The sequence below is a fragment of the Helianthus annuus genome, chromosome 8, assembly GCF_002127325.2.
Source record: "Helianthus annuus cultivar XRQ/B chromosome 8, HanXRQr2.0-SUNRISE, whole genome shotgun sequence".
NCBI classification, from domain to species: Eukaryota; Viridiplantae; Streptophyta; class Magnoliopsida; order Asterales; family Asteraceae; genus Helianthus; species Helianthus annuus.
The window spans coordinates 122600271-122612996 of NC_035440.2; the positions used below are offsets into that span (position 1 = coordinate 122600271).

The 12726-nt window shown below is 38.1% G+C and overlaps 1 protein-coding gene across 1 annotated transcript; it reads left to right on the top strand.

The window, feature by feature from the left end:
• The first annotated feature begins 10886 nt into the window (after positions 1-10886).
• Positions 10887-12112, top strand: LOC110870571. Its single transcript, XM_022119754.1, has 2 exons — positions 10887-11708; positions 11819-12112. Exons 1-2 carry the CDS (start codon positions 10887-10889, stop codon positions 12110-12112), a joined length of 1116 nt encoding a protein of 371 aa, XP_021975446.1.
• The last annotated feature ends 614 nt before the right edge of the window (positions 12113-12726 follow it).

Here is a 12726-nt window from a genome sequence, read left to right on the forward strand (position 1 = left end):
TTATTTTTGGCTTAGTGCCATCCGAATTTTCAAAATCTCGTCAAAGTTTGGGTCTTATAGTGTGAACACATGCAATCTGGAAGAGTGGATGCCTGTACTATGAGTTTTCTGTCTAAGGCTAGCGTGTTCGTACAAATCCACATAATCGGACCAGTCACTCTTACCTGGGAACTCTTGGGGTGAGTGTCCACTTATAGGCTAAAGCATGTCTTCGCGATACATTAATATGACCTGATTACTTTGATTAGTTACCGTCTCATTTGTTTGCCTTAGGTAACAAACAAATGATCACAATTTTATTCATTGCCATTCTGTTTTGATTATCCGATAACATTTCACTTGTTTCTTCCCATGCCTTTCATTTCCTCCAGAATGTCTCTCCATTGCAGCGACACTAAAATGTCCGAGCAAATTGCCAAATTTGCCCAGCGAATAGGCGAAGTAATCCTGAAGTCCGTGGATTTAGGTGTCGCCATGTCTCATCTCAATAGTGAAGCCACCCAAGAAGCATCAAAAGAAGTAGAAGCCAAGCCTTCAAAAAGGTCAAGGAAGCGTAAAGCTTCAAAGAAACCCGCAGCAGTTGCACCAAAACAAACAGGACCTAGCCAGGTGGCAGCACCACCAACCAAGAAGCCGTACTTGGGAACTGCTTCCTTGTGCAATCGATGCAACCGTCATCATCTAGATCAAACACCATGTTTCAAATGTACCATTGTGGACGATGGGGACATTTGGTTGACGTATGCCGCTTTGCTATCCAAAACAAAGCTGTTGCAAATCTAGCTGTTGCTCAACAACAAGCCAACCCTGTCCAAGCTCGCTTTCCACCTGGATCGTGCTACAACTGTGGCGAGACGAGCCATTTCAGGAACAAATGCCCAAAGATTGTCAATGCAAATCCAACCCTCGGATGAGCATTTGGCTGATTAGAAGAAACTGCTGCTTTAAATAATTTGAATCTACTGCTTTTGTTTCCTCTGTTGAACTCCGAAACAATATGTTTTGTTTATAAATAAAATTGTTGTTCACAATTCTGATGTACAAGTGTAGTTACATGTGTGTATGGCATACCCCTATGATACCTACATCAAGGAACTATGTTCTTTAAACAAACTACTCTTGTGATTTCCCCTTTCATGTGATCACTCATGATTTCCTCGAAAATTTTAAGTACCCGTTTCATTCAAAGAGACGAGGTACAGGAAATAAAGTGACACTATGAGTAATCCTGCTTTTTGCACATTTGTGCCTTTAAATCCTTGGTTTGATAACTACGGATATTCCTCAATCTCATACACATTATATTCTGATTTTTCATAACAACATACATAGCATAAGTTTTCAGAAGAAAATAAAAAAAAAAATACCTTCATGATTTCAAAATATTTCATCTAGTTTGAAAACAATTTTAACAGAGTATATTTACTTAATATATCAAGTGCATGATTTCAAAAACATCATTCATGTTTTCAAAAACCTTATACATAATTTCAAAAATTCATCTCGCATGATTTTAAAACATTTTATAAATATAATTATTTAATACACCTACTTTATGATTTAAAAAGTATTTTGTAAGGTTTTCAAAAACATTAAACACATTTCAAAAAGAACCCCATGCATAGTTTTCAAAAAACATTTTCCCCATACATTGACTTAACCTTCAAACTCTGCTTCATATGTCGCCTTGACATATCTAGCGCCTCAACTTCATGAGCATTTTACCTCATATTCCGACTTAAGCACGTCTAGTGCAAAGTTCTGAAACGCCTCCCGCTCTTCAAATCCCAAAATCCATATGGGATCTTCTTATCTTCAATATTAGATCCTTATGGATGATTATTGTTCAAAAATCAGAGTCCTTCATTGGATTCCTTGTATGCCTCAATTCGAACATTTCGATTCCTTATAATCGAAATCGATTTTTCTTTTTAAGATCTTCCTATCTTTATAGTTAGATTCTTGGAAATATTTAAAGTACCAATCGAAATCCACGGATTGGATACCTGGTATGCTTTAAATGCATGTGCACAATTGACAAAACAAATTAACAAAATGATAACAAATTTAGAATCAAGTTAAAAGATTTTGTGATTATGTGATTATGTGTTATATGTTTCTTTTATATTTTGTGTTTTTGAGTAATCTGGATATTCGTTATGAGGGATTCATAGTAGGATATTCATATAGGTACTACCCTAAATCCTTAACAGGCTTCATAGTAGGATATTCATATAGGTACTACCCTAAATCCTTAACGGGCTTCTACGTAATAGTTACTACCCTAAATCCTTAACGGGCTTCTACGTAATAGTTACTACTCGTAGAATCTTCCATATCTTCATATGAGGGATTCATAGTAGGATATTCATATAGGTACTACCCTAAATCCTTAACGGGCTTCTACGTAATAGTTAAGACCCTTGGATTATATAGTACAATTCCAAAATTCAAAGGGACTCCTTGAGTGGTCTAAGTCAAAAGATTGATTCAGAATCTGGTTAAAAATGACATGTGATGATATAAGCTGAAAAGACTCCTTGGTAGTCTATTTAAATCATTTATCGATTTAATTAAGATGGACTCTAGGATGATCTAGTCACACTCATCACAGGTTTGATCATTTGGTTTTTCCCTACACGTTATAAAATGCATTGTGCGGACTATGCAAGGAATTTCGTAATTATGGACGCGTACATAATTATGAAATTCAGTGCACAGGAACCCCAGTAAGATTTATCATGTGTAAGAACCTATAGTGGCAACAATAACGAAACGTGAACAATGTAATGAAGGTACGGTGGACGCACCAATAACGCTTTATATACTTCTATATAAGTGTCCCTCTTACATTGCAAGCATGATGTTATTAAAGTTACTAGAAGTTCAGGACCTTAACCAGTGTTGTTTTATCTTTTCAACTTCATGTTTCAAGATCTCACAAGTTTCCTCTAAATAAATTTCGGGACGAAATTTCCTAAAGTAGAAGAGACTGTGACACCTGTGCCTCCACGGTCAATAAACAAATTCTAAACCAATTAAATATTGTATTTCATACTAGGGATTTGTATGTGTATCATTTGCACATATCAATTCTCGTTCGATTTCGAGCTCTAAATCGCTTTTTGGGAAGTTATACGCAAACTGGTGCGTAAACGTAATCAGTTTAATGTGAAAAACACTCCGGAACATCAAAATATGCTTAACATACCTTAAATAACCTTTAAATAAATTAGAGATAAGTTTTGAAGGCTTTGGTATGGCAAAATCAAGTTTATTCGCTTACAGGGACTAAATTGGACAAACTGCGAAAGTATGTCGATTCGTACTGTAACGGACAATCTGGAACATGACCATAAGTTAAAAATACCCTAAATATCCTTTACATAGCTTAGATATAGGCTTTGAGGGGTTCAGTGTGCTAAAATAAACTTTTTGGTCATTCAGGGACTAAAAGCGTCAAAAGTGCATAAGTTTGCATTTTCGCGCATATCTTACATTCTGAATACATCCGAACATCCAAAAATTTATGTAATCATTAAAATATTTTATTTTAGTGATTGGCATGATAAAATTCCATTCGTCGCGTAATTTGGATCGTTTTTCGCATTCGTTAGTGTTTCGTCGTAATTAACCGAACAACTCAACCGTACGACCAAACAAACCGACATCTGAGATATTTTTGAGCATGTTTCATGTTCCCTATACTTTAACTTCATTTTAGAGCCTTGAAATAGGATTAACGGGGCTTAAACGTGTCAAAAATACATCAAAAACCATGTTTTGCACATTCAGGGACCAAAATTGACAATCTGCCATAGTTATCTTACGAATGGACCAAAGTTGAAAATATGATTTCCAGCTTGTTCCAGCTGTTACCCTCATTTGCACATGGTTTTAATGAAACTAGGGGCTTGTTTTGGGGTACCCATGGTATTCTAAAACCATGGGCACACATGTAAGGTCCAGATCGAAGCTCGGTTTTAGATGAACGATCCTAACGGTCTTGGTTTTCCTATAAATACCCCCACCCTCTTGCTTCAAACCCCACACTTTGATCTGATTTGGCTCTCTAAGTTGAAGTTATACACTTCATACCTGAGAGTAATCGGATCAAAACTTCCATTCTTGGACCCGTTGTAAGTCCTCTTTCGTTCTTTTTCGCATTTTAAGCGTGAAAGTCAAACTGTGTTTGACTTTCTACTTTGACCAGTTTATGGTCAACATGAAGTTTGTTTGAACTCCATAACGTGAGCGTAATCATGATGGCTTTAGTCTCTTGTGACTATACCTTCTGATTACCACGTTATCTAGGCATAGTGGCGAGTCGTAGTTTCGGCCAAAATGCGTATTCTTGCGTATTTTGTAACCAAACTACTTTTAGGTATCAAAACTGTTTGTTTTGATACCAAACCTGTTTTCAAACCTCGTTAAGCATGTTTTAACATGTTTAGCTCGTCACTTTAGGTTTAGTGCTTATGTAAGGTCGTAAGGTAAGCGGTCTAAACAACCGCTTATATTTTCGAACCCGACCCGTTTGGTCGATCTTTAGGATCCGACCAAACACATTAGGTGACCATAGTTGTATAGGGAATAACCTTCCGAGGTTATACCTTATGGTCACGTCGTTTAGTTAGTTGTATGATAGGTAGTTTATATGCCTTAGGTAAATTACCAAAATGCCCTTTTTACGCCAAAATTCATTTTAAGCATATGTAACATAAATTTTGATATCTAAACTGATTTGGCAACAATATTAGACATGATAAGGCATATTTTACTTGTCATAGGACTAGTTAGGCGGTCCGAACGCGTTTTACGCCAACGACGCGTTAAACTAGCATAAGCTACCTAAACGGGTCGTAATGGGTTGTAAGCACTTAGGATAGGTTCCATTTTAGAATGTAGACTTTGTTAAACCATATTACGTGAGTTCATACACTCATTTGGTTTACGAAACCACATTTTATCCGATCCTCCGATTTAGGTCGTTTATTAACATAGATACCTATATTAGGTGCCGTTTGATTCCGTGATCTTTCTAGCATTGCTTGGTGGTTATCTAAGGACTATTAAGCAATCCCAAGTGAGTACATAGACCCCTCTTTTACTGTTTTCAAACTGTTTTGAGGTGGAACACATGTGCCTACTTGTTACTTTCGTGCTTTCCATGTTTTCATATCATATGCTTGCCATGTTCATTAGTACACTTATAGTACATGATTTCATCGTGTTTTTGCTATGTATGTCCTTTGTTGCATACTTGGTACATCGTTTTACATTACATTTTATGCTATGTATGACCATTTAGTTCATACTTAGTACATCGTTTTACATTACATTTTATGCTATGTATGTCCATTTAGTTCATACTTAGTACATTGTTTTACATTACATTTTATGTTATGTATGTCCATTTAGTTCGTACTTAGTACATCATTTTACATTACATTTTATGCTATGTATGTCCATTTAGTTCATACCTAGTACATTTGTTTTTCATCACATGCTTACATTTGGTATGACATTTGGTTTGTTTAAATGGGACCAAAATACATTCATTAACATTAGCTACGCCGTTCGTTAGTAGGTAGTGGTACCATAGGAATTGACAACTCCCGTTCCTAACATCCTAGGTATGTTTGGATGAAAGGAATGACCGAATTCGATACACATAACTCAGATAAACCTTTAAATTCGTTTAAGGGTTTATCGCCACAGTCTCAAGGCTTGAATGTATTCATTTCGCATAGATGTTTGTATCATTAAAGCATGCATTATTTTACAAAACCTAATTTTTTATTTATTCAAATACCTTGTTTTGTGCATTTTTATCTATGATTAAGTAGTCACTCTTTGCTTAACATACATGACATTTGTTTACACATTTCATGATTTACATTTGACATTAGACATGGTTTTCACAAAAACATTTTGACATTTGATCATACATAAACATTTTTACATTGATGGTTTGTTTGGTAAGTGATTTAAGTAACGAGGCGTGTGTAATACGATACAAGCATGGTGGATACGCCGCTGATACTACCTATATATAAGTGCTTGTATGATATTGCATATCGTAGCGTTATTTAAATCATTTCAATTTTGACATATCACATTTTACACAAATTAACACATCTTTACAAAACATTGTTTTACAAACAACACATTTTATACAAATTCATTTTACTTGGTTATGTATTTAACCATACATATTTCTTTTATATCATCTCTTTCCTTAATCAATTTTTATATGATTTATAAAAAAAAAACATTTTACAAGGATCATGACTGACTTTTGTTAAACAACTTTTTTTCTAAACTTATAAGTCATAAATCCTAAATCAACAAAAACCTATGTATCTCACAGGCATTTTTATGCTGACGTACCTATTTTCACATGTGTTTCAGGAAATGATGCATAGGATTGATCAAGTTACACATAGGTAGACTCGGGCCTTAGTGACAATAAAAAATGCAAGACTAGTTAATTATGTTATGCTTCCTTGTTGTTAACACATTGTAATTTCTTTTAATCAATAAAACAACATTTAAATTTCCATGTGTTATGAAACAATGGTTCTGTTACAACACTCCCCGACGATTCCGCCACGATTTGTTGTTTTACGTGGTCGGGGTGTGACAGAAAAGTTGGTATCAGAGCTCATGGTTATAGGGAATTAGGTTATTAGTAATGCTTTGACCTAGTCTATAACCTTCCTAGGACCCTAACACGAGTTTACTTGGATTAATCATAAAATAATACCGTCACCTATCCTTAGGCGACCACCACAACAAGAACACAAATTTCGAATCTGCTTTGAAAACCAATCATCTGTTCTAGGATGATTGATTACAAGGTTTTGAACCCTCTAAGTTTTCAAAACGATTTTGAAAATAATCACCCACCCTTTCGGATGATTTATTTTTGGCTTAGTGCCATCCGAATTTTCAAAATCTCGTCAAAGTTTGGGTCTTATAGTGTGAACACGTGCAATCTGGAAGAGTGGATGTCTGTACTCTGAGTTTTCCGTCTAAGGCTAGAGTGTTCGTACAAATCCACATAATCGGACCAGTCACTCTTACCTGGGAACTCTTGGGGTGAGTGTCCACTTATAGGCTAAAGCATGTTTTCGCAATACATTAATATGACCCGATTACTTTGATTAGTCACCGTCTCATTTGTTTGCCTTAGGTAACAAACAAATGATCACAAATTTATGCATTCCCATTATGTTTTGATTATCCGATAACATTTCACTTATTTCTTCCCATGCCTTTCATTTCCTCCAGAATGTCTCTTCATCGCAGCGACACTAAAATGTCCGAGCAAATTGCCAAATTTGCCTAGCGAATAGGCGAAGTAATCCTGAAGTCTGTGGATTTAGGTGTCGCCATGTCTCGTCTCAATAATAAAGCCACCCAAGAAGCATCAAAAGAAGTAGAAGTGATGTGTTGTAAAACACATACATTTATCTTATGTAAATTGTATTATTTTAAATAGTTTTAGAGTAGTTTTTATTAGTTTTTAGCTTTTATTTGATTAGATTGTTTATTATACGTCTTGGGGTGAAAAAGAAGAGTAAATGTGCTCAAACGAGTAAAATTATTCAATACTAATAACAGGTTAATGTTTTGAAGGAGTCATCGTTAGCTGGTTGAGTCAATAACTTATGAGAGTTACGTGACTTAATTAATTCTAGTTCCTAAAAGAAAGTTTATGTGACTTATCATTGGACTTCAAGAATGATTGTATTTGGGCTGCACTAATTATAACGCCATAATACTTTAGTTGGTTCGTTGAAAAAAAAAATAAAAGAAAGGGGCTTTGAGGGTTTTGGAGTCGGTCGAAGGAGGCCCAGCAAGGAAAACAATTGTGTTTGACATAAATCATATAATGCGGCTGTTATTGAGAATCATACGAACAGAGGGTTGACGGCAACAATCAAAAGAAAAGAAAGAGAAGCAGGCATACAGGCACGTCAAAAAAGTCAAGGTTTCTTCGAAGAATTAATTAAGCAGACAGGACAATTAATTTAAGCTAGCAGACTAGTAGCTGAACTATTTTTATTTCTTTTACGATGAACCGTGACTTTATTTATGCTTTTGTTTCGTGTTTGACAATGTTTAGAGGCTAAAACTTTTTAAGCCACTTAGGTTTGGATGATCTATGGATACGTGTTTGATATTTATTTTGACTATATGATTTGACATTGTTTTGGAGTAAATTAGTTATAAGTTGTTGCTAGAATTGATTGTGTATATTTATGTTTTGCTGAATTTATTGATTTTGTTGATGAGTTTGATGCGTTTGGTAGGAATAAGTCACCACTATTTGTGTTAAAACTCGCTTTTAGGTTGTTTATTCGCGATTCTCAATCTAATTGTTTGAACTTAGTAACAAGTTATAACATAAAATCAATTTAAAATCAGCTAGACATTAGTGTGCACCCATCTTCTTTGATTCGAAAGATAATTAGAATTTGCTAGGTAATTCTGTGCATTGTTTAGTAGTTTTGAGGACCTGATAACTCGGGGTGCGTCTGCTTATTCGTGCGTCAGTTAGTCCTAGGATTTTGGTGTATCATCTTATAGCTTGCTTCACATCTAGAGGATTGGTAAAGGGTAATCCTTTGCAATTTAATATTTGTGGGATTTACGACCTTTAATTAGGCTTGTTTCCTTATAGCACTCCATCACACGTTTTGGTTGTTTTATTGGTCGGTTTTTAGGTTCTGGAGTTAGTGGGTCACTTTCCTTGTTTCCTAATTACTATAGGATTTATTCTCTTTCACAAGAGAGTAGTCAGTTAGAAACCGAAACCTAAGTCATTTGTCAAATTGTTGTCTTCACGTGTCATTAGTGATTCCTACCTAAGTGGTTTGTTCATCTCTCCTGATTGAGTTCATAATCTTAGTTTCCTTCGTGTTCCTTAGTTCCGTTAAGTTAGTTAATTTAGTTAAAATATTATTTAATTAATTCTAAAATAAAAACCAAATTCTAAAAAATCAATTTAGGACTAGAATTGTGATTAGGGTTAATTATTAGAGGTGTCGGTCTAGAGTCCACGGTTCGATACTCGGTCTTGCTAGTTATACTACTCTCACGTCCGGTTCCCTTGCCGTTGTGTGTAGTTAGCGAGTCCCACTTTTAAAACTTGGTCATAAAAATTAATTGCAAAAATCACACATCAAGTTTTTGGCGCCGTTGCCGGGGACTTTTTTAGGAACTTTTGAGAACGACCTGAGTCATATTTTTGGTCTTTTTACTTACTTTCTAATTATTTGCCTTGAGGTGCCCTTGCTTTGATTGCTAATTGCTATTTGTGCCCTTAGGTGTTAGGTCGTCTTTATTATTTTTTTTAGCGTAGTCGTAGTTTTTATTTTTTTTTTTATTCGCCAGTTTATGCCCCATACTCGTTCACAGGGACCACCCGAATTTTTTGCTTCATCTGAACCCGAACGAGAGTTGTTTGAGCGTCTTAGCCAGCATCAGAAGTGTATTTGTAGGATCACCGACAAAAAGGTACTCATTCCTATTCTTTTTCCTACAGTTGCTATGGGTGATAATCCTGCTAGACGCACTGTGAACCAGCATGCCACTGAAGGTTTCACCGGAGGCCGAACTTCCATCACGACACCCGAAGCACCCGCTAACCAGAATTGGCAGATCCCTTCCCATATCATGACCACAATTTCTAATAGTGCTCAATTCCATGGTCTGGAGGACGAGGATGCACCAGGCCACATCACCCGATTCTTGCGTATCTGTAGCACCTTCAATCTTCATGGTGTTACGGCTGATGCAGTTTATCTGCGCTTGTTTCCCTTTTCCCTTTCTGGTCGAGCTGCAACTTGGCTCGACACTTTGCCTCAAAATTCTATCACTACTTGGGAGATTCTGAAATCTAAATTCTACAAGAAGTACTACCCTCCATCCAAGGCCGCACGCCTTCGAGACCAGATCCATTCGTTCCGTATGGATCCCAATGAGCCTTACTACATGGCATGGGAGCGATTCCAAACCTTGCTTAGCAAGTGCCCCCAACATGGTCTTTCTGAATGGGCTCTAGTTGAGAAATTTTATAATGGTCTCACTCCTGATACTCAACTGATGTTTAATACTGCCGCTGGAGGTTGTATAATGGACAAAAAGGACCCAACTGAGTGTGAGGAAATGTTTGAGAGTTTTGCTATGGCCGTCAGCAGAGCCATCCTGCGAGGAATTCCATTCCTTCTACTAGGACCACCTCCTCTGCTAGAGGTGTGTATCAGGTCACTCCTGACACTAGTTTGGCTGCTGAGTTAGAGGCTTTGAAAAGGGAGATGAGGGAGATGAAGTTGAAGGATCGGAAGTGTGAGATATGTCATGGAGGACATGAGACAGCTGATTGCCCCGTGAGATCACGAGAAGAGGTCGACTATATTTCCAAACCGAATAACCGTTTCCAAAATGCTTCATTTAATAATTCTTATAATTCGGGTTGGAAAAATCAATCCAACTGGAGGTCGGGAGGAAACCCACCAGGGTTCCAACAGCAATCTTCGAGTGGATCATCATCTGGTACTGAGTTCAAGGAGCTGAAGGACATTCTACTTGCTCAAAGTCAATAGCTGAACCAGTATATGACTTCAAATAATCAGCGACACGAGGAGCACGATCGTATGTTTAAAAATCAGGGAGCTTCGCTGCAGAATTTGGAGAGACAGATGGGGGAGATGGCGAGACAGTTACAACAGAGGCCACAAGGTGGATTACCGGGTAACACCGTTCCTAATCCTAATTCTCATGCTCATGCTAAAGCTGTCATGACTCGGAGTGGCAGAGGGGCCACAGTTAATCAACCGGTGGTAGATGAATAGCCGGTTGATGAGGAGATAGAGATGGAGACTCCCACTGGCAAGGTGCAACCCAGGCTAGCCCCAGCAAGTATCGTACAGTCCAGTGAGTCTCAGCAGAAGAAGAAGGAGCCCGTTCGTGATTATTCATCTATTCCTTTTCCGGGCAGATTCAAGAGAGAGAAGGAAGCGGAGCAGTTCTCTAGATTCTTAGGTTTGTTTAAGCAGCTCCATATTAATCTTCCTTTCGTAGAGGCTCTAGCGCATATGCCTAAGTATGACAAATTCTTAAAGGGCATTCTTAGTAATAAGAAGAAGTTGGAGGAGTTATCACATGTGTCCTTGAGTGAGGAGTGCTCGGCAGTTCTTCAGAATCGTCTTCCCAAGAAGATGACTGATCCGGGTAGCTTTACTATTCCATGCTTGATTGGTGATCTATCAGTCAGCAATGCCTTGGCCGACCTGGGAGCTAGCATAAATTTGATACCCTATGCAGTGTTTGCTAAGCTCAAGCTAGGCGAGCCTTCTCCTACTCGTATGAGTCTGCAGCTTGCGGATCGGTCAGTGAAATATCCTCGAGGGATTGTGGAGAATATGTTAGTGAAAGTCGACAAGTTTGTCTTCCCTGTTGACTTTGTGATCTTAGACATGGATGAGGATACTCAAATTCCTTTGATTCTTGGTCGACCATTCCTAGCTACCGCGAGAGCATTGATTGATGTTTATGATGGTAAGCTAACACTTCTCGTAGAGGATGATATGGTCACCTTTGATATCAATAGGTCGATGACTCATCCTAGAGAGCACGATGATACTCTCTACTTCGTTGACACCATCATGTCACATGTGGGTCGTTGCTTGAGTAAGGTTTGTAGGCATGATGCTTCGGACACGCAGATTCTAGACACGTTTATCCCGGAGTTTGAGATGACTACTACATCATATGGGAATCTGAGAGTCATTTTGAGGTTTTTGAGGTAGTTGAGAGGAAGGAGCTTGAGGAGAGGCCATCTGTGGAGAGTCCCCCGTCCCTGGAGCTGAAAGATTTACCATCTCATCTGGAGTATGCCTTTCTGGATGAGGGTTCTCAGTTACCTGTCATCATCTCTTCAGAGTTGACAGAGGAGGAGAAGACGAAGTTGATGGGTGTGCTTAAGGCACACAAGCAGGCGATCACATGGAAGCTCGTTGACATAAAGGGTATCAACCCTTCGTTCTGCACACATAAGAATCTGATGGAGGATGAGTTTAAGCCCGTAGTTCAGCCGTAGCGCCGACTAAACCCAAACATGCAGGATGTGGTAAAGAAGGAGGTGATAAAATTGTTAGATGCAGGCCTGATTTACCCAATCTCTGATTCTGCATGGGTTAGTCCAGTTCAGGTGGTGCCTAAGAAAGGAGGCATGACAGTAGTTCCGAATGAGAGGAACGAGTTGATTCCCACCAGGACTGTTACAGGCTGGAGAGTCTGCATCGACTATCGCAGACTTAATGACACCACGAGGAAAGACCATTTTCCTCTTCCTTTCATTGATCAGAAGCTGGAGCGTCTGTCAGGACAGCAGTTCTACTGCTTCCTTGATGGCTTCTTAGGTTATTTCCAGATCCCCATTGCACCGGAGGATCAGGAGAAAACCACTTTTACATGCCCGTACGGTACCTTTGCTTATCGCCGTATGCCTTTTGGGTTATGTATGATTTTCTGGATTTTGGGAGTTCCTTTGATCTGTGTTTGTGAAATCTTGATCGTATGTTGGCTCGATGTGAGGAGACAAATTTGATGCTGAACTGGGAGAAATGCCACTTCATGGTGAAAGAGGGCATCGTTTTGGGTCATAAGATTTCACGGGTGGGTATTGAGGTCGATAGAGCTAAAATCGACGCG